This window comes from Lonchura striata, chromosome 15 (assembly GCF_050655825.1).
Source record: "Lonchura striata isolate lonStrDom1 chromosome 15, ASM5065582v1, whole genome shotgun sequence".
Lineage (NCBI taxonomy): Eukaryota > Metazoa > Chordata > Aves > Passeriformes > Estrildidae > Lonchura > Lonchura striata.
The window spans coordinates 3,138,270-3,165,431 of NC_140717.1; the positions used below are offsets into that span (position 1 = coordinate 3,138,270).

Sequence of the window (27,162 nt, forward strand, 5' to 3'; positions counted from 1 at the left end):
TGGAGCAGGAACAGTTGTGATTTAATCATTTCCATTCTCTACAAATCCAGTGTACAGCAGAGACAAGGTGTGGTCCAGCTCCTGGTGCTCCCACTGCCATGGTCCATTGTTAGAACCAGGGACTGCAGGCAGGAATGGTACAGGGATGGGGCCAGCCCACTTCCCTCGCCCCCTCCTGCTCCACTGGATGTGTGCCTGAGGATGGACAACCCCAGGCAGCTTATCCCAGTGGGATGGGGAGAGCCTGGACCTGCCCAGCTCTGGTCAGTGCAAGCCAGTGAGCAGGCAGGTCTGGGACAGGCAACAGGGGCTGATCCTGCGCCTTCAGAGGCCTGGTGGAAGCAAAGCTCCAACCCTGGCAGAGGCTGGAGGAGCTTCTGGCTGAGGACAGCTCGTCCCCACGTCACCCAGCCCACCTGGACTTGAGCTCATGGGCACAAGGCGAGTGGATAAATCACCCTGTGGAATCCTGCCGGGGAAAAACCACCAGGACAGTGTTCATCAAGGCACAGGGCAGGCTGGCAGGAGAGCCCAGTATCTCCCCTGGGACAGCTCGAGAGGCCGTGGGATGGCAGAGTGACATCCCTGGAGCAATGCCAGCTGGGGCCATCCCAGAGGTCACCGAAGGTGTGAGTGGTTCAACAGCAACAAGGACACTTCTCTCTTGGGGCAAAGGGGGTTGGGGCAGCTGCGGCAGAACTGGCACGGGAAATGGGGACAGTGGTTCAGGCTGAAGGTGCAGGAGCCTCAGGCTGAGGCTGGGGTTAGTGGCTGAAGAGGTTTCCTGTGAGGAGGCGCCTCTTGACCTCTTTCCAGAGCAGGTCCCGCTCGCGGTTCGCCCGCTGCATGAAGCCCCTGTTCTCCTGGGCCCGGCGGGACAGGTACGGCAGCACCTCCTTCACCGGCCCGTAGGGCACGTACTTGTACACAGGGAAGCCAGCCTGGCCTGAGGGAGAGAGGCTGCAGCTCAGGGAATTGCCAGGAAAAAAAAAAAAAGTGCAAAAAGGAAAAAAAAAAGGAAAAAAAAGGTAAACAAAGGAGGAAAAAGTGAAAAAAATGTGAAGAGGGAAAAGAAGAGGAACATACTTCAAATGGGGAAAAAGGGGGCAAGGGGGAAAAGAGGGGGGAAAGGGGAGGAAGGGGGAGAAAAAAGAGGGAGAAGAAGGGAAAAAAAGGGTGATGGAAAAGGGATGAGGATAAAAGGGGTGAAGAAAGAACAGAGGGGAAGAAAAAACAGGGGGGCAAGTAAAAAAAGAGCCGGGGCGGGGGGGAGAAAAGAAAGCCACCTGCCCTTCCTCCCTGCCCTCCCATGCCCCATGGTTGTGCAGGAGGCTGTGCGCTGGGACAGGGAGCCGGCTGGGGGGCAGCAGTGCGGCTCTCCCGGCTCAGCACCGGGAGCTTGGGAAAGCGCCAGAGGGAGCGGGCCGAGGTCACCAGGAGCCCTGGGAATGTCGGCAGCCGGGGCTGGGCCAGCTCAAGGAGCGTTCAACCAGAAACATCAAGTTAACACATTTTTCCAGCATGACCGGATGAGGCTGCAGACAGGCGGCCAAGCCCTGCTTCCAAGAGAACTCCAGGACAGAGCAGCATCTGTGCTGGACAACTGCCCAGTTTGCCTCCTGCTGCTCTGCTGGCCTTGGGACTCTGTTCTGGACACTGGTGTGGGCAGGGGGATCAGTCCTTGATCGGGGCTGGGTACCTTGACCCTCGTGTGTCCCTCTGTCCAGGCCTCTGGCAGTGCTGCTCCACTGCCTGAGCTGGTGGCTGAGGACAAGGTCACACAAAGAGGCTGGTGCCATCCTGTGAGCAGAGAGCCCAGGACTCTGTGTGCACCTCCCATGGAGCCAAGGGACATCCCCGGGCTGAGGAGGTACAGGAGAGAGTTTCTGTCTGCCAGGACCAGTCTCTGCCCCACCCTGAGACACTCCAATCTCTCCTCTGACTCCAAAGTGGGAATATCCCTGCCCAGCCACTACAGGCTCATGGAACCTCAGAAGAGAGATGTGACTCTTCATTTATATCCTCATTGACATCTTCCCCAATCCCCACCCAGCATTCTCCATGGCATGGCACTGTGCTCAGTCAGTGTTCTATAACAGGTCTTCCTTCCTTCCTTCCTCCCTCCCTCCCTCCCCAGCTGTTTAGGGGTCTCAGTGGGGCCAAGCCCCCCCACTCCTGTCACTCACCCAGGGGGAAGGTGATCTGGTCACACATGCCCAGCAGCTGCCCAAAGCACACCTTCTTGTCCGAGGGATGGATCCCCAGCTCCATCATCCTGCAAAACAAGCCTCAGCACCAGGGGAGAGTGGACCCAGCAGAGGTCACCAGGGCAGTGTGCCCCACCAGAGGGCTGGGGATTATCCCCAAGTAGGACAGCATGGCACTGACCATATCCCAGATGGAAGCTGGGATGTAGCACTTGAGGGATGTGTTTTTAAAACACCCTCTGGGCTGGTGATGGGACCAGTTCTGCAGCCACTGGGGCCACCATGCTGCACCTCAGCTCCAAGCCCCATCTAAAGCCCTGAGCGCCATGTGGGAGCCAGGATCCCCCCAGGTGAGCTCAGGGGGGACCTGACAAACCACAGCACATCTCCCTGCATCTCTGCTGGGCCCCCACATTCCTCAAGCCCCTTGTCCCTGCCTCACCACGCTGCCTGCCCAGCACTGACCTGCGCAGGGTGAACTTCACGGTGTCCTCATTGTGAGAGGCCACCATCACGCTGGCTTTCCGGCTATGCTTGATCTCCTCCAGGACATAGTCCAGGCACCTGGAAGGCAAGGTGGGCCTCTGGTGAGGCCTCTTCCCACTGGGGCAACAGGCAGCAGTGTGGCTGGGGCTGTCCCCTACCTGTGGTACATCTCGTTGGTCTTCTCATAGGTTGGGTTGATGGGATCCTCGTAGCCCATCTGAGCCGCCCTCTCCCTCTCCTGCTCCATGTAGGCACCACGCACCAGCTTGGCGCCGAAGTGCCAGCCCTCTCGGCGCGACAGCTCCACGTCCCCTGTCACGTTGTTGTATGCCTCCTGTGACCAAGTGGAAGAGATGGCATGAGGTCACTGCTCCAGTGCCACCCCTGACTGCCTCAGCAGCTGTGCCATTGCACTGCCATGGCTTCAGGAGATGAGGTCTCCATCCATCCATCCATCCACAGCAGTGCCCTGGGACACAGCAGCCTCACCCTCAGGTAGCACTGGTAGGTGTTGTAGATGATGGGCTGGCTCCTGTTGAAGCGGCGCTGCGTCTCCGTGGTAAGGCGGCTGATGGCCGGTTGGAAGTAGCTCTGCTCCGCGTCTACCATCAGCCTCACGCCCTTCTCCGTGGCTCTCTGGGGGGTGAAGGACATGCAGGTTGGGTTCACAGGGCTGTCTGCTCCATGTGTCCCCCTCTGTGACTCCCCCAGCCCCGAGGCCCCCTCACCTTTGCAAGGACATCCATGCGTTGCAGCACCCTCTTCATCTGCAGCTCCTCCTCCTCACTGAAGCATGACAGCAGAGGCTCCAGCTGCCCAGTCTGAAACAAGAGCAGCTTTGTGGCACCCTGTCTGTACCCAGCTCTGCCCATGGGGGACACAAACACCCCTGGAGGGAACCCATCCCCAGGATTGCTGCCCCACCCCAGTCCCCCAGCCCCCACCAGATAGCAGTGGTTGCACACTGTTGTCACAGCATGGCTGAGCTTTGCAGCCATCAGCACTTACTGGAAAGAGCATAAGACCCTTGCCCTGCTCCCACAAACCCTCTGTGGGACCCTCTGGGGGTAGCAAAGGTGGGCACCCACCTTCCTATTGGGGATGAGCAGAGGCCTGGAGAGCTTGGTGCGGCTGTCAAACAGGCTGTTCCAGTCTAGCAGGTCCACAGTGCTGGGAGCAGAGAGCCAGGTCCTTGCTGGTGTCTTGCAAAGGCAGGGGGCTCTCTATCAGCTCCCAGCCCCCACCAGCGGGAAAGACACATGACATGTGCCACCCTGTTCTGTCTCGTCACCTCCACCCAAACTTCCCCTATATTCCATTACTATGCTGAGCCACAGCAGGCATTTGGAGACCTCCCCTTGCTGCTGCCCCAGGGACAGGGACAGAGTCCCCCAGGCAGCTTACCCGCTCATGCCCAGCTTCTCGCCCGTGAACCACTGCTGGCTCTCTGCCTTGCTCGCAATGCCGAGGTTGGCCAGTGCCTCCTGCCACCAAAAGAAGCATCAGGGGTCTGTCTGCTTGAGGTGTCACAGCTTGGGGCTGCTCTGGCACCTCTGTATCCATGGCCACCTCCAGCAATGCAGCACAGCCTCCTCCCGCAGGCCACACCGCTTCACCTGCAGCTTCTCCACCTCCAGCTTTGTGTCCAGCACTGCCCGCCCAGCCTGGCCCTCCTGTGCAGCCATTTGGTGGAAGAACCTCCGCCACTTCACCAGCACCTCTGAGAAATGCACCTGTGGGGACAAGGCTCCAGGTGAGACACCCAGGCTGGAGCCTCCTGTCCTGCAAGGGCTTTGTAAGACCACACCCAGCCCAGGGCACATGCTGACCCCAGAGCAGGACACCTTGGCCAAGACAAGTAGAATAGATCCCACACATCCACCTTCATGTCACCTTTAAAGCTCTTTGTGTCGCCCCAAAAGCTGAGCCAGGGTCTTCAGGGGTCTTGGGTTCTCAGGGGACAGGCTCTTGGTGCCCACTCCTCACTGCCATTATTAGAGATGCCACCTGGCACCTGCCCCAGCAGAAGCATCATCTGTGGCCCTGGCTCTGCCCCACCACACTCTGTCACAGTTCTGGCACTCACCAGGAATTGGGGTCTGGCCAGTGCTGTCAGCTTGATGGCAGAGAAGCCGTCCTCTGAGCTGCCACCTGGATGGAACCACAAGGACAGAGTCAACCTGACCATTAGTCCTTGGGCAAGAGAGATGTGGTGGTGGTGGGACTGAGAGATCCTTGCAGTCCCCAGCATAGTGAGGCTGTCCAGGACACAGGAGCACTCACTTGAGGCATCAATACAGCGGAGGAAAGTCTCCATGTGTTGGTCACACTTGGCCTCATCGGCGTAGAAATAAGTGTGGGCTCCGGTAACTCCACCATGGTGATCCCCAAATCCCTGATGGGCTCGGTATTGCTTCTCCCTTTTTTCTGCTCCTGGGGTGGAAGAGGATGGAGATAGGCCATGCCCCACCAAGCTCCTATGGCCTCCCCAGGAGCTCCCAGTGGGGGTGAAGGGGAGAGAGGCTCTGGCTTGGATCTCAGAAGAGCCCCAGCGCTGCTGACATGGGCCCTGCTTGCTCTGTGCCCAAGCAGAGGCTGAGTGTTCGCTGAGGGTCAGGACTGGGTCAGGAACCACACTGCTCTTCATCCAGCTCATTTTTTGAGGCTGTGGTACCTGGGTGCTTCCCCCACAACACCAGGCCTGCTGTGCCCAGACCTCCAGGCTATCTCCTGTCACTCACCTCCCATCTCCTTCTCGGCTGCAGAGGTGCGGGAGCTAAGAAGAGAAACAGGAAAGATAAGGGCCAGTTCAGCAACCCCCTGCAGCCCTACGCTGATGGACAGGACAGCTCTGAGGCTCCTGTGTTGCCATCCTGTTGCTGGACCCTGCTGTTTGCTTGCCATCCCATCACCGATGGGATCCAGCTGGCAGTTCAATTGCCCAAAACCCACCTGTGGAAGGGAACAGGGCTTCACCATCCATCCACGGAAGTCCTGGGAGCCCTGAGGCAGCACAGTGAGGATGCTCCATCCCCAGGTTCAGAGCTGCTCTCCAAAAGCCCACCCCATGGCAAAGACAAGGTCGGTCTGGTGGGGCTCCATCTCTAACCTGCTCATGGTCCTTGTTGTGGTGACACCAAGCCTCAACCCACTGCCTCCTCACCTTGATGGCACCAGTAGCCAGACCACAAAGCATGGAGCTTCTCCAGACCCTGAGCACACTAATCCGAGGGTGCCTGCTGCCCCACACTCCTCTGTGTCATTGCTTTAGTCAACAACTCACAAACAACATCTTGTTTTCAACTCCAACTGACCTCAGATGTCATTTTAAGCCCAAACTCTCTGCCATGGAGACAACAGGGCTCTGACAGCTTGGCAGATGTTGGCCAAGTCATGAGATCCTTCCTGAGCTTGAGTAGCTAAGTCTTCTTGCTGACACCCTAAACCCAGCTGCAGACCCGGGTCTGACCTGGAACAGGTCCCTGGAGAGCAGCCTTGGGTGGCAGCAGAGCCATCCCCTGCAGAAGGCCTCTGCCCTGGCATCCCTGTCCCCAAACTGGCCATGCCTGACGGGGAAGAAGCATGGTGAAAGGGAAGCAGCAAAGCCACCCATCCGGAGCCAGCAGGCTGGCCAGGAGAGCAGAGAGGCACATGGCAGGGTCCCAGGACATGTTGTCCCATATGAAAACCCTGTGACAGGGATTAGGGGCTGCTGGGGCATGGCAACTGGAAACGAGCCATTCCCTTGGCCCCCTGGAGCCAGGACCAGTCCCACATCGCTGAAAGCCTGGCGTGAGCCAGGGCAGGAGCAGCTGGAGCTCATGGGAAGCAGAATGCACCATATCTAGCAGGCTCTGCTCCCTGCTGTTACTCACCTGAGGACAAAGAAAGCACGTTTCTGACCCTGAGTACACAGGGTGGAGGAAAGGAAGGAGGAGAGATCATACACTCAGAAATGGGATTTTTCAGCAAAGCCCTTGCTAGGTGGAAACTCTCTTTGGAGCAGGTGGCATGGCATAGGGGGACAGCTTCAGCTGAATACTGCTGTGACATGAGGCCACACAGAGACGTGGGTCCTGTGGACAGGGGACAGCTCTGAGCCCAAGGCACACTGTGGGCACAACATCTAAAGTACGGGAACAAGTGGCTGGAGTGAAGACACACAGATCAAATAGCAAACTTTGCCCTTGGAGTTAGAGTGTTTTGTGTTCCTGAAGATAAACACACTATTCCCAGCAGCATTTCTGCTGCATGACTGCACCAGCTGTTCCTTCATCCTCTAGGGGGGCATTCAAAGCAGTGCCATGGCGCTTGCTTTGTTCTTCTTCTGCATTAAGCAAAATAAAGGAAGATCCTTCCAGCTGAAGCAATAACTTTGTCCTGGATATCAGCTGCTCACTTTGCAATATTAACATTGGCCAGCAAAGCCATTCCCTCACCCACCAAGTGCCACTAAACCCAGCTTATACCTGATCATCCCTTCTACAAACCCACAACAAGTCTCCCAGAGCAGGTCCCATCTCCAGGCACTGTCCAGACGCTCCTGGCAGGCTGTATCCAGACAGGAACAACCTCAAGGCTGAGTTCAGGGCCTGGGAGTTCACACTTGCCTAAAGCAGGTTGTGAGGACTTGCTGGATGGCTGGGAAGGGTAAGCCAGCTGACATAGTAGATGGGGCTTTCAGGAAGTTTTGGATCAGGCTAAGTAAACCAGCTCAGGAGCAGCACAAAGGTCCCGCTGTCAGAAATAATCCCTTTGGCCCTGCAGGTTACCCAGAGGGTGCCAGCAGCACAGTGTGTTTGCTTTGCTCATCAGCAAATGGGTCTGGCAAAGGGGATGAGGGATCAGGGAGAAGCTGTCCTTGAATTACTACATCTAAGGAAAAGACTCATGGTTACATGAAGTCCATTTTGGAGCTATGGGTGGTGCTCAGAATCCCACAGGTAGGAATAAAGCAAAGCTCTTGGCAGAATAGACCTTCAACCTGCTCCATGCAGGAGCTGTCAGAACACACCAGCCCAGGACCTCCTTGGAGAACTTCAAGCTGAACAGAAGCTGCCCCATGATCCCAGACAGCATGCTGACAAAGCACAGGGCAGGGCGGGCAGCTGGGAATGAGTGCTGGGAACAGGAAGAGAAGGGGAGGAGCAGCTCTGGGAGCAGTATTGCCCAGGCTGGGGACAGTGATCCCATCCTGGGCCAGGTGTCAGATATCCACACAAGGAATTTCTAGAGGAAGCCCGGTCCATACTCTGCATGGCAGAGCCTGAAGAGCATCTAACAATGCTAGGGGCAGATTGTCCCTCCCCTGTGTCAGCACAACCCCAACCCATGTGCAGTCTTGGGATGCCTGTGGGCCAGCAATGGCCCCAAGGCTGCCAGGAGGCTACAACCACCTTCACTATGGGGGGGGGGGGGTGGTCTTGCTGCTTCACCCCACAGGTACCAGGAGCCCCTGTCCAGTACCACCTCTCCATCCCCACCCAGGGCTGTAGCTACGCTGAAGCCCCCAGACCTCTGCTGCTTGGAGAACACATTTTCCAGCTGTGTCACCATGACCTGGCAGCAGCCTTCAGCACGTGGCTGAGGCCTCCTGGGACAAGCTGGCAGAGTCCTGGATGCCAGCCTGAGCAGGGCAGGCAGGGGCCTGCGGCAGGCAGGATAAGCTGGTTCTTGCCCATGTTGCATTGTTGTTCCCATCTAGAAAGGCTGTGGAAGAGATGTCATAGCCCATTGCTGGGGGGGAGAGGGCATTTCCCTGCCGTTATGTCAGGCTTGCTCCAGAACAACAGGAGATGGCACCAAGAGGCCAAAACACCCACTGCCTGCTGTGCTTTGTAACTCTGCTTCCTAGCTGGCAGCAGCACAATCCCAAAGCATTCACCCAAGGGAAGAACACAGCTCTGGGGTCCAGCAGCCACGAACCCAGGACTTCCCACCCCTCTCAACCACATGCAACCCAACTCAGCACCAGCCCTGGCAGAAGCACTGAGAATTTGGATTTTACCCCAAACAGAGCCAGGGAGAACCCAGAGTGATGGTTGGTAAGGGACACCATTCATAACCCATCCAATCCCATCCTGGGCTTGGTCCCTGTTCAGAGAATTCTAGAACATCCTGAAGTGGAAGGGATGAATGAAGACATCAAATTCCACTCCTAGCTCTGGAGAGGACAACAATCCCACCCTGTGCTCAACTGTCCAAACACTCCTTAGCCTTGGGACCATGACCACTCCCTGGAGAGCCTGTTCAGTGCCTGACCATCCTCTGGGTGAATACCCTTTTCCTGATATCCAGGCAAATCCCACTGGGGCTTGGGCAGGGATGCCTTGGGAAGTCTCTTGGACGTGAATGGCCCACGCAGCACAGGCAGAGCGCACCTAGCCAGGAGTACCACATGTGCAAACCCCAAATTGGCAGCACAGCCCAGCCAGCTCACAAACCACCAGCACCCACCATCAGGAGGGATACAGCTGCAGGCAGAACCTGTCTGAAAGTCTTCTATGATCCCTCACAGGAAAGCCCTCGGCCCAGGCACAGCCAGGCATGCAGGGCAGCAGTGACAGCCTGGCAGAACCAGTGCTGCTGGCTCAGCCTCACGGGAATGCTGAACACAGCCCAGACTGCGGCTGTGTGTCCAGGGGAGAAAGACTTAGCTACACACCTTCAAAACAGCCACCCCCTTGCTTGGAAGCAGCGGCGTGTTTTGAAGATTTTCTAGAAAACCCCCAAAGTTTGCAGCCCACTCTGGGATGGTGCAGCCGTGCCTCCCCCCGCACTGCCCTCGTGCCCGCGCTGCCCTCGCCAGCGTCTGCTCCCATCACGGACACGCAGACCCTCCACCCCTGGAGATGCAACAGCGGCAGTGGCAGCAGCAGCGAGGGGCAGCGGCACCAGCCATGGCACATGGGGATCCCCGATAAGCGGTTTCCGGGTGTGGACCAGAGATAAGGCTCCCAGCGGCAGCACCTGAACACCAGCGTGACTCGCAGCCTGCTCGCAAACCATCCCAAAAAGCCGTTCCCGCTGTGTTTTTGACACCGCGTGACAAGCATACAAAACCGGACGGTGTCCCCAGCAGCGACTGCCGCTGTGCAGCCTTGCCCGGGGGACGCCACATCCTCAGCCAGTGTCCTCGGGAAGGGCCTCCCCTGTCACGGGTGGGGGGACACCGCCCACCCCCGTGATGGGGTGCCGGCCAGCGGCCCATCGATCCGGAGAGCGCAACTGACCGGAACTGGAGCCCGATTAATGGAAAGTTACCGGCAGCTTTGGGCTGGTGCCAGCTCTTGGCAGAGGGCGGGAGGCAGTGCAGGCTGCCTGGGATTGGGAGGCAGTGCGGGAAGGGAGGCACCACTCCAGCTTGAGAGAGATGGAAATGGTGGAGGGTGGAAATCATGAAATCATGGAATTGTTAAGATTGTGAAAGAGCTCCAAGATCACTGAGTCCACCAAAATGTGTGAGGCAGCATTTCAATGGTGTGAAAAGCCGGGAGCAGGAATGAGGGGCAGCATACCGATGGCGGGGAGGGGGAAGGGAGACTTCAGGTGTGACAGCACCGCTGTGTGTTGTCTGTCTGTGTGCAGAGGGGTGTGGAGGGGGACACAGAGCCCCAGGAGGTTAGGGAAAACAGGAGATGGTTGACAGAGGGAAGATGGAATGGGGGGGGGTTAGTATCCCATAGGAGATGGAAAATAGAGGTGGGAACCCCCTCAGGCTGTGCAGAAGTGTTCGGGGTGTACAGCCCCGCCGGGGACGGATTGCACTCTGGTGTGTGCAAGGGAATAGATGGGGACAGAGGAGGTGCAGCAGGCAGGGGGGCAGCACCCAGCACTTGCAGAGGGGCGGGGGCCCGACCGGGCCCCGCCGGGGCTCGGCACCGCACCGCGCGGGTCACGGCCCCGCCATGTGCGGCGCGGGCGGTGCCGCGGGGGCGAGGCCGTGACGCGGCGGGCTCGCAGCCAATGGGAGCGGGGGGCTGGGCGGGCGCAGCCAATGGCAGCGCGGCCCGGGCCCGCCCCGGCCCCGCGCTCACCGCCCGTCGCCCAGGTCCTCCTCCACGCTGTAATCCAGCACGGCGCCCACGCCGAAGGCCTGGTTCCGCCGGAGCAGCGGCTTGATGGCCTCCTGGTCCTCCCCGGCCACGAACTGCCCGTAGAACGTCATCTTCATCAGCCGCTCGAACAGCGTCTGCCCCAGCACCCGCTGGCACAACTGCAGCAGCTGCGGGACAGCGGCGGGTCAGCACCCGTCCCGCACGGGCACTCCCGTAGGAAAAGTCCCCACGACCCAGGACTGGCATTCCCCAAAAGGAGCACCCCGCCGGCCCGGGTCCGAGAGCTCCCCAACACGCGCACTCTCCGACCCAGAGTACCCCTGGAAGGGGAATGACACGTCCCGAAATGAGCATCCCTAGGATGTGAGCCCCCCCCAGTCCAGGACCGGCACCCCCCGGAGTGAGAGTATCCCTAGCACGCACCAACATCCTGCAGAACACTGTCCCGGAACGAAAGATCCCCCTATTTGGAGCAGTCACCCCTGGAATGAACCCCCATCCCGCACCGACACGTCCGGAGCGGGCACTCCCCATCCCGGGACTCGCAGTCCCAAAATGGAACTCCTCGGAGCAAGAACCCTCTCCAGCAGGAGAGCTGGAGCGGGCGGCCCTGAGCGAGAGCCCCGCGGGTCCAGAGCCCCTGACCCCTCGAACAGGGACAAGCCCCGCCCCGGAGCAGCCCCCGCAAGCCAGACTCCTTCCTCCACGCACCTCCCGGTTGTGCTGCACCAGCGGCTCCACGGCGCACAGCCCCAGCACCAGCAGCCCCCGCAGCAGCTCCGCGTTGCTCTTGCTGCGGAACGCCTCGCGCGAGTCCCCGAAATCCACGGCGGGCGGCGGCGGGGCCCGCTCCGCGCCCCGAGGGGAAGGGGGCGGCCCGGGCCGGGGCCCCGCGCCCGCCGCCGCCGGGGAGAGCCCGCGGGGGGCGGCGGCGGGCTGGGAGCGCGGGCGGCTCGGGGCATCGCCCCGGCGAACGGCGGCGCGGAGCGCCCGGGCGGCGCTCGGGAGAGCCATGGGCACGGCGGGGCCGCCGCCCGCCGCCGCCTTAAGTACGGCCCGCGCGGGACCGCCCCCGGGCCCCGGCTCCGCTCCGCCCCGCCTTGGGCCGCGCTCCGCTGCCGCCGGAACCGGCCCCGCGCCCCGGCGCTGCCCCGGCACCGACACCGGCAACGGGACTGGTTCTGGGATCGGCACCGGGCCCGGCAGCTGGGCCGGGAACGGGACTGGCACTGACACCGAGACAAGCACCGCCACGGGGATGGGAACTGGGACTGATTCCGGGACTGGCACCGACAGGAGGACAGGCACCGGCAGCGGAACTGGGAACGGGACTGGCACAGAGACCGGTACTGGAACCGAAGCCGGAAGCGGCACCAGGACAGGGACCTGGACAGGGACTGGGACCAGCACCGGCACCGAGATTGGCACTGGGACCGGGACTGCGAGCGAGACCAGTGCTGGGACAGGTATCGGGACGGGGATAGGAACCAGGACTGGCGAGCTCACCGGGGCCAGCACCGGGACTGGAGCCACCGTGCCCAGCGCAGCCCACTCTCGCAGCCCCCTGCCCGCTGCCTTCCCCATTCCCATCCTCTTGAAGCAGCCGGTCCCAGGGGCGCCTCCCTCCCCGGCAGCCCCAGAAAGGGGCAGGTGCGGCTCGAGGGAGCCCTGGGTGGGGCCCGAGGGAAACTCTTGGAGCAGTGCTGGGAGCGGGGCAAAGAGAACCTCATGCCCTTGGAGGAGCCGTTGGGAAAATTATGAAGGTCCCAAGGGAGCCCTGAATGGGACCTGTGGGGAACACTGGGGCCAACCCTGAGGAGCCAGGGGGCTACTGGGTGCTCAGGCAGCCCTAGGGGGAGCCAAAGGAGGATTCAAAGGATCTTGCTCCCTTGTAGCCATCTCTGGGGCAGCCTTGATATGTCCAGCCTGTGGAGCTGGAAACACTGTGGAGCTGCAGGACCTGTTATGGGAGAGATGTTTCAAGACCCTGTACTTGCTCCTGTCCTCCTGATGTATGTGTGAACATTTTAGGGTTTTCAGCTGAATCTTCATTCATTTGGTGGGGTCCATGGGTGCTTGGGTTACTTGAGGCAGCAGACTTAGCTCCCTTGTCATGGGCTGGGGCTGTCTGGCTTCACCTGCTGTGCAGAGCACTGGAGAGGGCTGGCAGCACCTTGGGATCTTTCCAGGCAGGACAAGTGCCCGTCCTGCTCCTGGGAGGCGTTTTCCTGGGCTGTTCCTCCCTGACACACCCAGTGCTGAGCTCTGGAGATTACTGAGCACATCCCTGACACCCCGTGTCCAGGAATCTCCCGAGTCTTGGCCTGGCGGATCAGGTACCTCCCTTCCTTTTGCAGGATTGTTTCACAGCTGCATCACAGCTGCATATGGTCATACATTAGGGAGGCCAAAGCTCAGTTTGAACTCAACTTGCCAACTTCTGTTAAAAAAAAAAAAAAGTTCTTACAAATATATTAATAGTAAAAGGAAGGGTATAACCAACCTCTGTTCCTTAGTGGATGTGGCAGGCAACCTAGTAATTAAAGATGAGGAAAAGGCAAAAATGCTTAATGCCGTCTTCGCCTCATTCTTTAGCAGTAAGACAGCTTGTCCTCAAGACAACTGTCCTCAGGGGTTGATAGGTGGTGCCAGGGAGCAGAATGCTCCTCTTGTTATCCAAGAAGAGGCAGTCAGAGAACTGCTGGGACACTTGGATATTTATAAATCAATGGGACCAGATGGAATCCACCCTAGGGTGATGAGGGAGCTGGCAGACGAGCTTGCAAAGCCACTCTCCATCATTTATCAGGAGTCGTGGCTCACTGGTGAGGTCCCAGATGATTGGAAACTGGCCAATGTGACACCCATTTACAGAAAAGGTAGGAAGGAGGATCCTGGTAATTACAAGCCAGTTAGCCTGACTTCAGTACCAGGTAAGATAAAGGAACAGTTCATACTTAGTGCTATCACACAGCACTTACAGGATGGCCAGGGTGTCAGACCCAGCCAGCAGGGGTTTAAGAGGGGTAGGTCGTGTCTGACCAACCTGGTCTCCTTTCATGACCAGGTGACCCTCCTGGTGGATGTGGGACAGGCTGTGGATGTGTCTGTTTGGACTCCAGCAAGGCCTTTGGCACTGCCTCCCACAGCACACTCCTGGAAAAGCTGCAGCCCACGGCTGGGACAGGAGCACTCTGTGCTGGGTTAAGAACTGGCTGCATGGCCGGCCCAGAGAGTGGTGGTGAGCGGTGCTGCATCCAGCTGGGGACAGTCACCAGTGGTGTCCCTCAGGGCTCTGTGCTGGGCCAGCTCTGTTCAGTGTTTTTATTGACCACATGGATGAGGGCATTGAGTCCTTCATTAGTAAATCTGCAGATGACACTAAGCTGGGAGCATGTGTTCATCTGTTGGAAGGTAGGAGAGCTCTGCAAGGAGACCTGGAAGGGTTGGATGGATGGGCAGAGTCCAAAAGCATGCAGTTTAAATAGCAAAAGTGCCAAGTTCTACATTTTAGCCACAATAACCCCCTGCAACATTACAGGCTGGGGATGGTGTGGCTGGACAGTGTCCAGGCAGAAAGGGACCTGGGGGCACTGGTCGACAACCAACTAAACATGAGCCAGCAGTGTGCCCTGGTGGCCAAAAAGGCCAATGGCTCCTGGCCTGGATCAGCAATGGTGTGACCAGCAGAACTAGGGGGGTCATCCTTCCCCTGTACTTGGCCCTGGTGAGGCCACACCTTGAGTGCTGTGTCCAGTTCTGGCCCCTCAGTTTGGGATGGACGTTGAGACACTCGAGAGCATCCAGAGGAGGCAACAAGGCTGGAGAGGGGCTGGGAACACAAACCCTGTGAGGAATGTTTGAAGGAACTGGGGTTGTTCAGCCTGGAGAATAGGAGGCTTGGAGGTGACCTTATTGCTCTCTACAGCTCCTGAAGGGAGTTACAGACAGGTGGGATCGGTCTCTTCCCCCAGGCAGCACTGACAGAACAAGAGGACACAGTCTCAAGCTACATCAGGGAAGGTTTAGGTTGGATATTAGGAAAAAATTTTAACCAAAATGATAATAAAGTAGTGGAATTGTCTTCCTAGGGAGGTGGTGGAATCACCATCTCTGGATATGTTTAAAAAAAGACTGGACTTGGCACTTGGTGCTATGGTCTGGTTGTGGTGTTAGGCCATGGGTTGGACTTGATGATCTTAGAGGTCTCTTCTAACCTCATTATTCTGGGATTCTGTGATTCTGTGATTCTGTGATTCTGTGATTCTGTGCCCGTGTCCCTTCTCTGTGCCTACGTCCTCTCTCTGTGACCATGTTCCTTCTCCATACCCACCTCTCCAGCCCCGTTTCCTGTGGTTCCAGAGGATGACTCCGGGCTGATGCAGAGCTGTCCAAATCCAGCTCCTCAGTGACATCTTGTGCTGGGAATGCTCAGCGCAGGCAGGACACGGGAAAATTAGTTCCTGCAATTGTTTTCCCTGCCTCCCGAACACGGACATTGCTGTGACCAGCAGTGAAACCACGAGGATCCCCTGAGCTCATTTGTAAGGTTTTTTTTTTTAACATCTTGTCCTTCCACGGAGACAGCCAGGCAGTGGCATTGCCTCTGACAGAGCTGGGTACAAAGCTCTGACAAAGCATCCACTTCCTTCAAAACATTCCCTGTGCTAACTCTTTTGTGCCATTTAGAGATAATAATAATTCACCCAAAGTTCCTCGCCATGATGAGACTGCACATAGGAATTCTTGGGATGCAGTTCAAATCTTGTTTTTCCGCCAATTGCCACAGAGAAAATTCCCTTCAAAGGCTCTAATGGCACCAATCACCCCTGGGAAACACTTGCCTGGTCTTAGCAGGGAAAGCTTCCAAGTGCTGCCTGCTGTGCCAGCAGAGCTGCAGCCCTGCAGCCTCCAGCTGGGTGCAGAACCAGGTCTGAGTTTCTGAAGAAACTTTAGTCTCAGACCCAAACTCAGAGATGAAATGTTAAAAAGCCATTTTTGATGGAAGTGAAATCTGATGAGGTTTCTCTCAGGATGGTGGTACCTGAAGCAGAGAAAATCCCCGAGCTGGCAGCCCTGCCAGTGGCAGGGAGACCAACAAGGGATGCCCCAGGCTGCTGTGGGGACCGTACCAAGCCCTTGTGGATCACTGTGGCCTTGCAGAATGCTGATCCCCCAGCTCCCAGTCTCCCTTGGGTGTGACATTATGCCCTTGAGGCCACTGTCCCTGTTCCCCCCATGGCCAGGCAGGGGCTGCTGGCACAGAGGGGCTGGTCCCTGCTCCCGGTGGCTGCAGCTGGTGTGGGAAGCTCAGTGCAGCCCATGGCTGGAGCACACATCACAGACACAGCCATGCTGCTGGATCCCGCATGGGGAGCATGGCTGAGGCTGGGTAACACACAGCCAAGTCCTTCCTCGGGTACTCTTGCCTGCAGCAGCAATGGGAATAAATCCAGGAGAAGCTGTTATGGATGGCTTGGGAAGCCGTAAAATGTGAAGAAACATTTGAATGTGAGACAAATAGGTGAGGAGGGAATTTGGCACGGGAGGAGATGCAGTTAGAAGGAGAGGCCATGCCATACATATTTCATGGGCCAGCCCTCAGCAGAAGTTCCTCTGACACCACAAACATCACAGATGGCCTAGGAGTAACAGCAGCTGCTCACAGCATGTGGGCAGGAGAAGGGTGAGGTGATCGCTCCTCCTGCCTCGTGGTAGAAGTGGGCCAAGGACACAGGACCTGGAAGCTGCTGGTGCTGCTCCCCAGGTGTGGGACCAGCCTTCCTCACCCAGTGCCAGGCTAGGGGCAAGCCTGCCCCATCCTTGGGGCTGGGGCTCTGTCCTCACTGTCCCACAGCTCTGTGAGCCCTCCAGCCCTGCTGCCCCAGCACTCTGTGCTTCCAGCATTGCTCCTCTGAGGCTTCCTTGGAAAGTGCTAAACCAGGCCCTCCTCTGTCAGGTGTTTCTCACTGACCATATGCCTGACTTGTGCCCAGCACCCGTGCTACCAAATCATTCCCACCGCAGGCCAGCATGCGGGAGGGACACCTGCACCCTGTGGGAGCAGGGTGGATCCTCAGCTGGCATCTGGCTCTGACAGAGTGCCCCTTGGAGCAGCAGTGCTGGGGTGGCAGGAGCTGGGGGGGGTCAGAGTCTGATGTGGATCCACTGGCAAAACCCAGGAGAAGGTGGACTTCAGGACAGCGCTTCCTAAATTGCAGCCACGTGTGGGTTCTCATCTTGTAGGGGGTTATTTTTCCTCACAACAGACTTCATCTCCCTCTCTGCAGCTCTTCAGGGAGAACTCCAGATTTACTAGTGCCCACTCTGAGGGGATAAACCCCTGTGGGGTGCACAGGAGCTCCCAGCCTTAGGATGGGGTGTGTTTGGATAATGAGTCGGTTCTCTCTGACTCCACCCAAGCACCCTGTCCCCCTGTGTCACCCTCCTGGGAGTGAATCTGACTTGTGCCCCAGTGTGGAGCACAATCTGGCAGCAGGATGGAGGAACCAGCCTTCCTTCTCACAGCTGGAGAACCGGGGAGCTGCATCCTTCCCCTTGCACTTGGTGCTGCAGAGGCCGCAGGAGGCTCAGCTGCTCCAGCAGGATTGGGGGGATCTCTAGCCAGGTGTGGCACAGGCAGGTGAGCCTGCAGCACTTGGTGTCCTGCCTCCATGAGAGCAGAGTTGGGAACTTGCTGGTCACCTGGGGAGTGACAGGGTGGGAGCTCCAGTTCCTGGGGCGTTCCTTTGGGTTGGAGGCCCTGGAGAGAGCAGCTGAGAGCTGCCACAGACTCTGCAGAGGAAAGAGATGCTGCGCAGCTCCTCTTGCAGCCCATCTCCTGGCCAGCCCAGACACTGGTCTCCCAGCATGGTTGGGATTTTGAAAGCTGGACTGTGTTCTGATCCCTGGCATTTTCCACTTGCATCCCAATGATTTTTGTGAATCACTTGCAGCCTAAGAAATAAATGTATTCTTAACTCTTCCAGTGAGTTCCTGGGTGCAGCTCAGCAGCCAAGAAAAAATACCCAGGTGAATTCCTGTCTCCATAAAGGTCAATGCTATTAAAAATCAAATTGCCTCTGAAAGGGAACCTAGGAAATATCCAAGGCAGGGAAAGGCACATCAGACTTACCAGAGCAGCTAATTGTTTCTTTGCAGGGAGTCCTTCTCTTTTTCCATCCACTGGCAGAAGGGAGACATGTGAGATGTCCACAAGTGTGCTTGGGGGAAAAGGAACATCAGTGAAGACCTGAAACAATTTTGCTGCTCTTACAGCTGAGAAAGGATCATGGCTGGAAGGTTTCTGTGGAAGTGGGGCCTGCAGAATGGACATGAAAAGCCTTTTTCCCAGCTGACTCCCTTGATGGGAGAGTTGTTTACAGAGCCTGGATGCCAGAGGGCCTGGAAGAGAGCCAGCTCTATTTTAGCCCTTTGTAAATGATTTGAACACCTCGTGCTGGGGGAACTTTCCCAGGAAAGGGGATGCTTGGCTCTTCTTCCTGGGCAGACCAGGGGTGTGCAGGAGATGGTGGGAGGCAGAAGGAGCCAGCCCTGGCAGGGACAGCAGGAGTGTGTGGTGGAGGATGGCTGTGCCCCTCCTGTCCCCCAAGAGCTGCTGCTGAGACCTGAACCTAGTCCAGCTGGCCAGAGGCATCCTCCCAGATCCCTCCCAGGTGATGTCCCCAAGGAGCCTCTCTGGTTTTTTCAGCCTTTTCCTGCCAGGAGCATCCCCTGGGAAGGCCAATGGAGCCAAAGGTCCTGGGTGCCCTGGGGGATCCCAGCGAGGTGGGGATATGGGGCAGAGCTCCCTGCAGCATCCTGGGGGCAACCACACATCCTGGGACTGGGGACAAGCTCCTGAGGCTGGAGCAGGACAACTCCAATCCCCCTTACCCTTGAGGAGCTGGCTGCTCCTTATTGATTAATCTGGTGGCTCATTTCTCTAAAAATAGGCTCTTATTTACTGAGCCTCTGGAAACAGAGTTGTCTCACAGCAAAACCTGATTGATTCAAGGGCAGCTGTGGCTCTGGTGAGGGCCTGGTGGCCACAGAGCTGGGATGGCCCCTGCCAGAGACAGCTCCTGGCCAGAGGAGGTTTCAGGCTGGTTCAGGTCGATTCCCAGCTCACAGCTGATGTATATTTGTTTTTCCAAGTGTCACTTGGTTTTGCTTCTTAACTTTCTGTGTATGTAATTGCAAGCATGTGGCACTGAGAGGCAGTTGAACAAAATGGGAGAAAAAATGTTCATTTTTCCCTAGTGCTCCTGAGCTGTGTGTAGAGAGGGGAAAAAGCTGTTATTCTTTCTTTCTTTCTTTCTTTCTTTCTTTCTTTCTTTCTTTCTTTCTTTCTTTCTTTCTTTCTTTCTTTCTTTCTTTCTTTCTTTCTTTCTTTCTTTCTTTCTTTCTTTCTTTCTTTCTTTCTTTCTTTCTTTCTTTCTTTCTTTCTTTCTTTCTTTCTTTCTTTCTTTCTTTCTTTCTTTCTTTCTTTCTTTCGTGTTGTTTCCCACCTTCTTCCTTTACATGGACAAATAGTTTGTTGGAACTTTCATGCTTTTCCCTTATTCTGTCCCAGAGAAGTTGTGCATGATCCCAGAAAGGATGAAAAGAGGAAAAAAAATAAAGCTGAAAATAGATTTCTTTTCTGGAGCTGTTTCATCTCTCTGAGTTTGGGTTCTTGTGTCAGGAGTGTATTGCCATGTCGTGGAGATGGAGAGGGGGTATTCGAGAGCCCTGTGCTCCCCCACCCTCCACAAGCAGCACAACCTCTGTGCAGCTGAGGTGAGGGGAACTCAGGGGCCCTCTGAGACAATTAAGGAGAAAGAGGGAGGCGTGGCTGCAGTTGCTGGCTGCCAGCACTGGCCCTGCCTCCCTCCCTGGGCAGCATGAAGGCCATCTGCCACCTGACAGATCCGCTGGACTCCGCTCTCCGTGTCCATCTGCTGCCATCCAGGCTCCCTGTCTGTGTGTCTCCTTCTGCTCCATGTCCCCTGTGGGCTCTGTCCTGTGATCCCAGCCAGTCTCTGCCCCAGAGCTGGGATGGGCACCACGGATTCTCAGAGAGCCCTGAACATCCAAACCCACGGGTCCTTGCTCACTGCATGGGCTGTAGATCCTTGCTGACCTATTCATAGGCTTTTTTCACACTTTGTTGTTTTTTTTTTTTTTTTTTTTTTTTTTTTTTTCAAGGCTGCATCTTTCACTATGGTGGTTGTGTGGTTTCATTTTGCTCATTCAAAGTTTCTTCCAGTTGAAGTTTTGTGGATAATTTTTAATTCTTTGCCCAAGGAAGTATCACAGGGAGCATCCCTCCTCAGAGGGATTCAAGCCATGGCACCCACAGGGGAGGCTCACCTTGCTGAGCCCCATTCCTGCTGTCCCACAGCTGTGACAGCCACCCCAGAACAGGGGAGAGCACAGCACAGAGCTCCTCCAGAGCTCTGGAGGATGCTCCACCAGGGACAGCGAGGGGACGCTGGGCCTGGGGCAGCAGTGCTGTCACCAGAACTCACACCTTGACTCTGTGAGAACTTCAATAATTTTTCAACATCACCAGCCAAATTTCTGCAGATTTTCTGGAGATAGGAGAAGGCAACACTCCCAAGTCCCTGCTCCTCAAGCTGGCAACATGACAGCTTTCCACTGGAAATACAACTTTTTTTTTTCTTAATGCAGGCCAAAGTGATTTTCTCTCATTAGAGCTGCTGATACAGTTGGAAGAAGTGAGCTCTCTCTCCAAAACTTCATCAGCCAGTGAAAGGCAGCATCCCCCAGGAAGATCTTGGGGTGTTTGGCTGTTCCAGCTTCTCATTCCTCTGGCTGTGGCTCTTTGCACTGGAACTTGGAAAGAAAAATATCCTGGGATGGAAAATTTCAATTCTAAAGGGTAAAGTTGGACAAAATCCAGGTGAGACTTGGCAGAGAGACCCGGCAAAGGTTGTTTCTTGTGCTGACATTTTTGCTCTGTGCTTTGGAGAGCCTCCCTGCAGCTCTGCTCCAGCCAGGTCAGGCTCTGCTCATGTAAGTGATCATGTTAACACCACCACATGTGACTTTCTCTGGGTTTTCTTTTTCTTTTTCTTTTTGTTTTTTTAATTTTTAATTTTTTTTTTTGTCTCTGAAACTGTGAATATTTTGGAATGAGATGCTGCAGTGATCTTACATCCTATGGGGATGGCTGTCCTGTCAGTCCACCCCACTCCCAGAGGTGGCCCAGAGGCTTTGATCCTCTGTCTGCTTGTCCACAGCAGACACTGCACATCTGTGGTAGCACCAGAACACCCACAGCCCAGATAAATCATCTGATGGAAATGAGGAGCTGGGATCTTGTGGAAACTCTGGCTACTGGAAACCAAAAGGAGAACTCAGTATCTGTGCTGGCTCTGGGGTGCATGTGAACTTTAGAACAAGGGACATGCTGGAGACTGCTGTGACTCCTTCTCCCTTCTGTGAATTCTTCCACTCAGGTTTTGCCAGAGTGTGCCAACCCATCCCTGCAAGGTTGGAGGAGCTCTGCAGAAGGACCTTCATGGGCTGTGCTGAGTCCTGAGCTCCTCTGCAGCAGGAAGGACCCCATGGCACTCCTTGGGAATGCCATGAGTCACTGAGAAAGTCCCCAGGTGCTGAGGCCAAAGGCCTCAAAATTCACCTGTGGAGAAAGAGGAAGGTTAGATCTGCTTCATTCCAAGGGTTTAAACCATTTTTATGTTACTAAAAAGATGTCTTTATGCTCTAGGTGGTTTTGTTTTTAAAAACAAGATAAAGACAGCAAATCCAAGGTAAAAAAATCAATTTGAAGATGAGAGACGAATCTATTTTGCCATAAATTTGGAGAAATAGCCACCAAATTTGATGTGGGGTTGCTGTCCTCTCCTTCCCTCCAGGGAGCACTGTGGCATCTCCTTTCCTCTGGATTTCGGAGAGAATGAATTTGTGTTTCTTACCCAGAAACAGAAATAAAGCTCCAACAACCTGTCTGTGGAGGTCTGTTGTTCCCTGCTTTTCTGACTGTGTTCCTTCATCAAGAGGATGATGAGAGGCCAGAGACACACCAGGGCCTGTGCAAGGTCAGGAAGGGGCTGCTCATCCCCAGGGAGGCGGCTGTGCTTTTGCCCCAGGGCAGAGGTGCTCAAAGCAACATGAAGCAGAAGTGATCCTCAGTAGATGCTCCTGCCCTCCTTGGGTCACATCACCCACCAGAGACAGCAGACAGCGCGGGCAGGATTTTGGGTGGAGCATGTGGTGGTGTCAGCGTCCCTGGCTGTTCTGTGCTGAGGGGACAGCGGGGAGGGTGGGCTGGGGCTGGCTCTGGGTGGAATGTTTTGGTGGAGCTGCTGGAGAGAGTCCAGAGGAGGCCATGGAGATGCTGCAAGGGCTGGAGCCCCTCTGGAGCCAGGCTGGGGGAGCTGGGGGTGCTCACCTGGAGAGGAGAAGGCTCCAGGGAGAGCTCAGAGCCCTTCCAGGGCCTGAAGGGGATCCAGGAGAGCTGGAGAGGGACTGGGGACAAGGGATGGAGGGACAGGACACAGGGACTGGCTTCCCAGTGCCACAGGGCAGGGATGGATGGGATATTGGGAATTGGGAATTGTTCCCTGGGAGGGTGGCAGGCCCTGGCACAGGGTGCCCAGAGCAGCTGTGGCTGCCCCTGGATCCCTGGCAGTGTCCCAGGCCAGGCTGGGTGGGGTTTGGAGCACCCTGGGGTGCTGTCCCGGGGGTGCCGCCGCCCCGGGCGGCTCCCGAGGGCCGTGACGCTCTCGGCCGCCGGGCGGCGCTGCAGCTCCGCTGCCGGAGCCGCGGGCCCGGCCCGGGGACCCCGCGGGGACCCCGCGCCCGTCCTGCTGCCCCTGCCCCTTCCCTCGCTGCCTTCGTCCCCAGCCCAGCGTCTGACCGCTCTGGAAGCGGCCGCTCCAGTGAAGTTTTCCTGCCTCAGCCCCGCAGCCCCGCAGGCTTCTGCCCCACTCTTCCCCCACCCCTCCCTCAGCACAGCTCTGGGGCTCTCCAGTTCTCATGAAAATTCCAGTTATCCAGCTCTTCTCTAACAAACTCCAGTCATCCACCTGTTCTCTAACAAACTCCAGTTATCCAGCGGTTCTCTAGCCGAGGTGTCCTGGCACCTCTCCTCCAGCCTGAGTCGGGGCTCTTCAGGTGGCAGGGTGAACAGTGGACAGGGGTGCCCCGCTGTTCCATAGTGTGGCTGGAATTTGCAAGGTGCCAGGGACCGAACAAGGTCCCCAAGGAGCCCCAGGGTGGGTGGCACTGAGGCTGCCTTTGGGTGGCTGCACCAGTTCCCTCGTTGCCTGCCTGCACCAGGGCTCCGGCAGGGTGCTGGGAGGGCCAGGTGGGCTGGGGACATCTGGGTTGTCCCCTGTTCATATGCTAAAGGACATGGCAGCTCTCTGAATGAGCCCTCCCGCTCTGTGTGCTGTCATCCAGCAGTACCAGTGCCCATGGGGGACGGTGGGGGAGCAGGGTGAGCACGCAGGGCTGTGCAGAGTGTGTGTGTGTGTCCCTGCAGGTGCATGCCAGGAGGATTTGGGCAGACAAGGGTGTTTATTGGGGTACACACGTGTCCAGCGGGTGGGAGGAGGAAGGGTGTGTGTGTGGAGCAGTGCCCAGCAAGACCAAGGTGGGTCCACCAGCTCTGTCCCTGCTCTGCCCCAGGAGTGCCTGGGCTCCCCAGAAAGGCTCCTTTCCAGGTTGTCCCCCAGACACCTCATCCTGGCTCAGAAGGCAATGGAGTTTTATTGCTGCTCCTGAGAGCTGCTGTGGAGAGATCCTGGGAAGAGCTCCCAACCCATCCATCACACACTGACTTGGCATTTATGAAGAACCTGAAGCAACAAATACTGTCTGGGACATGTGTGGTTGTTGGTGTCAAGGAGGGGCTCAGAAAAATTCCCACAACCCCTGCAATGTGCCTGATTCCTTCTGGCACCCAGAGGACACTCCTTGGGCTGGCCCAAGGGCTGTCCTTTCCTGGGAAGCGGACTCTTGAGTCCCCTTGGCCACACTGCAATGTGCCCATCTGCCAGCCTGGACACACAGCTGGACAGGGGTGGGTGCAATCATGTTTGAGTGTACCTCCAGGGGAGGCACAGCTCCCACAGCCTGGCTCTCTGGTGCCAGGGATTACTGGGTTAGCAGTTTGGTTTTACAGACAGGCGTGGTGGCATCTGGAGTGCTGCACCCTGCTGTGCTGCCCAGTACAAGACAGATGCCACTTACTGGACTGAGCCCAGGAAAGAGCTGTGAGGATGGTCAAACCACTCATGAGAGGAGCAGTGCTCTCCACCCTTGAAGGTATTCAAAAGCCTGTGGGCTGTAGCCCAGAGAATCCAGCTTTAGGTGACCCTGCCTGAGCAGGGATGGCACTGGACCATCTCCAGAATTTGCCCAGCCTCAGAGAGCTGTGAGTCAGTTGTGAGAGTGTCAAACCCTGGAACAATGGGGCAAATGTCCAAGAGAACAAAGAGAAATAAGAATCTGGTTTTGTTTTCTTTTGGAAGCATCTCTAGTTGCAAAGGATAGACAGCAATGAAGGGAAAAGCTGGGTGATGGTAGAAGATGAAAGAGAACTAAAGTCCCAGACCTCCTTTAGCTGTCCAGCATCACCAGAGGACACCAAAGGGAAATGTGGCATGTTCCCAAATAAAGCAGCAATTCAGGTCCAGTCTCATATTTCTCCACCCATAAGCAGATGCTGGCAACAGAAAAATATGATAAACAATATACAGTTTGTCCAAAATTTGGGATTTTTTTTCCATGAAGGGTGCTGGGATTCTGATGAAACTTGGTTTTATTGTGACATTTTGCTCTGTGAGAAAGCTCTTTTTGGCTGTGCCAAATACTGTGTGTTGCTCAGCAGAGCACAGACGGCCTGACAACAATTTGGCTGCTAAAACTTCTAAAAATAAAAGCCATCCTTTTTTCTTTCTTTTTTTCCTCTCTGAAGAAATATTGCAGCATCACACCTCTTCCCAGTACAAACTGTCAAATGTCTTCAGGCTGAGGGGCTATCCATGACACTGAACTCCAGGATTGTGTCATTCTGGTTTTCTGCAGTATTTTGCTCTCAAAATGGGGTATTTTCTCTGGTCCTGGCAGAAAAAAAGGAGGAAAGAAAAGGTCGTAGGGTGAGTTCAAACACTTTTTCTTGTTAGGGGCTGTCCAGACAGGAGCATTTAGGGGTCTCTTCTGGAATTGTCTGCTCTGATGAAGAGGTGGAGCTGGAGCTCACCCCTCTGCTCTCTGGGATGGGGGTGGTTTCTGGTGGTCTGTGCTGAACTGGTTTGAACTGGGAGCTCCATCCTGCAGCATGACCCCTCACTGCAGGAGGGCAGCTGCCTGAGGCCCCCCTTGTGCTGCCCAGGGCTGAGTGAGAACTGACACTGCTGCTGGTCACTCCTTAACAGCCAGGAGCCTTCAGAGTGGGGCTGCAGTGCATGAACCAGAGTTAAATAACAATAATAGATCATTTTCATCCGAATATATATCTGTATCTATCTAGACATATATATATCTATATCTAATCTATCTACATCTATCTATATCTATATCATCTATATAATCTAATATCTATATCTATATCTATATCTATATCTATATCTATATCTATATCTATATCTATATCTATATCTATATCATCTATATCAATCTATATGTCTATATATCTACATCTATGTCTATACCTATATCATCTATATCTATATTTAACAGGGCTTTACTCAAAGCTATGCACCTCTCATCACCTGAAATGTCCAGTTAAGAGGAATTGCTTTCACTTGCAGGTGTTTTGAAGAAGCCTCTACCCTCCTTCCCAAGGGAAATGTGGCACCCTGAATGTCAGTCAGGGGTTGGAGGTCCCTGGTGACTTGGGCTTCCACAGAGGTGCCAGCCCTGTGTTTGGACATGGGCATGCCCACCAGTCATACTGTAGGAAAATAAAAGGCATCCAGACCACGAGAACAGCCCTGCCACCCCCCTTGCCCCTGCTCTCAGCCCCCAGCTTTGCTTGGAGCACCTATTGCTCTCAGTTTTACCCATCTCCCATCTTTTCACTCAGATTGTACTTCCCTGCCTGTTCCTGGGAATGCACCAGAGGCTTTGCATAATGAATCATATCCATTGTTTCTTCCTCCATTAGATCAAATACCCTGGCAAGGAGGGAAATTAGATCACCCTGACATAATTATTTTCCTGGTAGAGTTGTGTTGGCTGGTTTTTGTCCTTTATTTTTATCACATATTGGTACTTACAAATGGATTGTTCAATAATTTGTTCCCAAATTTTTCAAGGAACTGAAGCCAGCTTGGCTGATCTGCAACTCCCCAAACTCTTAATTTCCTTTATTTATATATTTATATTTTTCACAGAAAAAGTGCTTTTTCTGCACTTCCCCAGGATTCCCTAAGCCTTCAAAATTTGTCACAATCTGCTGATAATTGTTCAGAGGTTGCTTACATTTTCCAGTGTGATTTCTCTTGTCTCCTGACCAGTCAGTGCACTGAGCATCTCTCGTTACTGATGGTGGCTCTGGGCACTGGTTACAGGCTTGCACCGTGCAGCCACAGTGAGGAAGTCGCTGTTTGTGTCTCTGTGTCATCTCTTTGGTTCTTTCCCTCACAAGACATGACTGCTGACTCATTTTTCTTTTCATTGCACTTCCAGTATATTTCTGGAACTTATTTCCTTGCCTTTTATGCCCCTCACTGGCTGTAAGTCTCTCTGCTCCTTACCCTTTCTCATTCTGCCCCCATGCCCTTGAGCTTTCCCTTGATATTCATCCTTATACCCTCATTCCCATTTTTATAGGATTCCTTTTTGATTTTCAGGATACTAAAGTGCTCTTGATGCAGCAATATTGGCCTTTTACTGTTGTCCTGTGGTTCCTCTGCAGCAGGAAGTTTAGCTGCTGTGCACCTCATATACTCTCTTTTAGTAACTTCCCCCAGTCCAGTATTTTGGATTTTTTCCTTGAGATGCCCTCCTGAAGGATGCTGCTGGTCGAAAAGCATCCCCTGTTCTGTTCATGTTTTGCAGCCACCTGTCTTTTTTTGGATTCTCTCTTTTAATTTCAAAACTGATGAACCACTGTTGGTCCTAGCTCTGCCCTACGGGACCCAACGGATGCTTCCATACTGGTCAGAAGTTGGAAGAGCTGCTCCCACTCTCCCACCCCAGAACAGCACTTTGGAATAAAAATAAGTATCCAGAGAACTTTTCAAATGATCTTTGAGTGGGCTGTGTCCTCCTGCATTTGTTTGTGTGATGGAATGTCAAAATGGGGTGGTGTAGACATAATTATTGCTGTTTATTCAGCCAAATACTCACTGAATGGAGCCTTAACTTGAGAATAATTGCAGATAAAATGAAGCTATATTTTTGATGAATAAATTGTTCTTCTTTCAAATGTG

At 55.3% G+C, this 27,162-nt stretch overlaps 1 protein-coding gene and 1 long non-coding RNA gene across 4 annotated transcripts; one reads left to right on the forward strand and one right to left on the reverse strand.

Moving 5' to 3' along the window:
• Positions 1-11,767, reverse strand: PRODH (proline dehydrogenase 1). Of its 2 annotated transcripts, none has more exons than XM_021536747.3 (14): positions 11,462-11,767; positions 10,730-10,917; positions 5,435-5,469; positions 4,977-5,126; positions 4,780-4,844; positions 4,310-4,426; positions 4,098-4,177; positions 3,782-3,863; positions 3,422-3,514; positions 3,183-3,329; positions 2,852-3,027; positions 2,673-2,771; positions 2,187-2,275; positions 1-946 (listed from the first exon to the last, which is right to left on the reverse strand). In XM_021536747.3, the coding sequence occupies exons 1-14, from the start codon at positions 11,762-11,764 to the stop codon at positions 765-767; spliced, it is 1,806 nt and encodes a 601-aa protein (XP_021392422.3). In that variant the 5' UTR covers positions 11,765-11,767; the 3' UTR covers positions 1-764. The 2 variants fall into 2 exon arrangements, with proteins under 2 accessions (XP_021392422.3, XP_085448968.1); XM_085592842.1 differs by having other exon boundaries at positions 1-960.
• On the forward strand, positions 11,664-27,162 carry LOC116184191 (uncharacterized). 2 transcript variants are annotated; one of them, XR_004148946.3, is made up of 2 exons: positions 11,664-24,882; positions 26,789-27,162. It is a non-coding gene; the product is annotated as an uncharacterized LOC116184191 (long non-coding RNA). The 2 variants fall into 2 exon arrangements; XR_014958625.1 differs by having other exon boundaries at positions 26,853-27,162.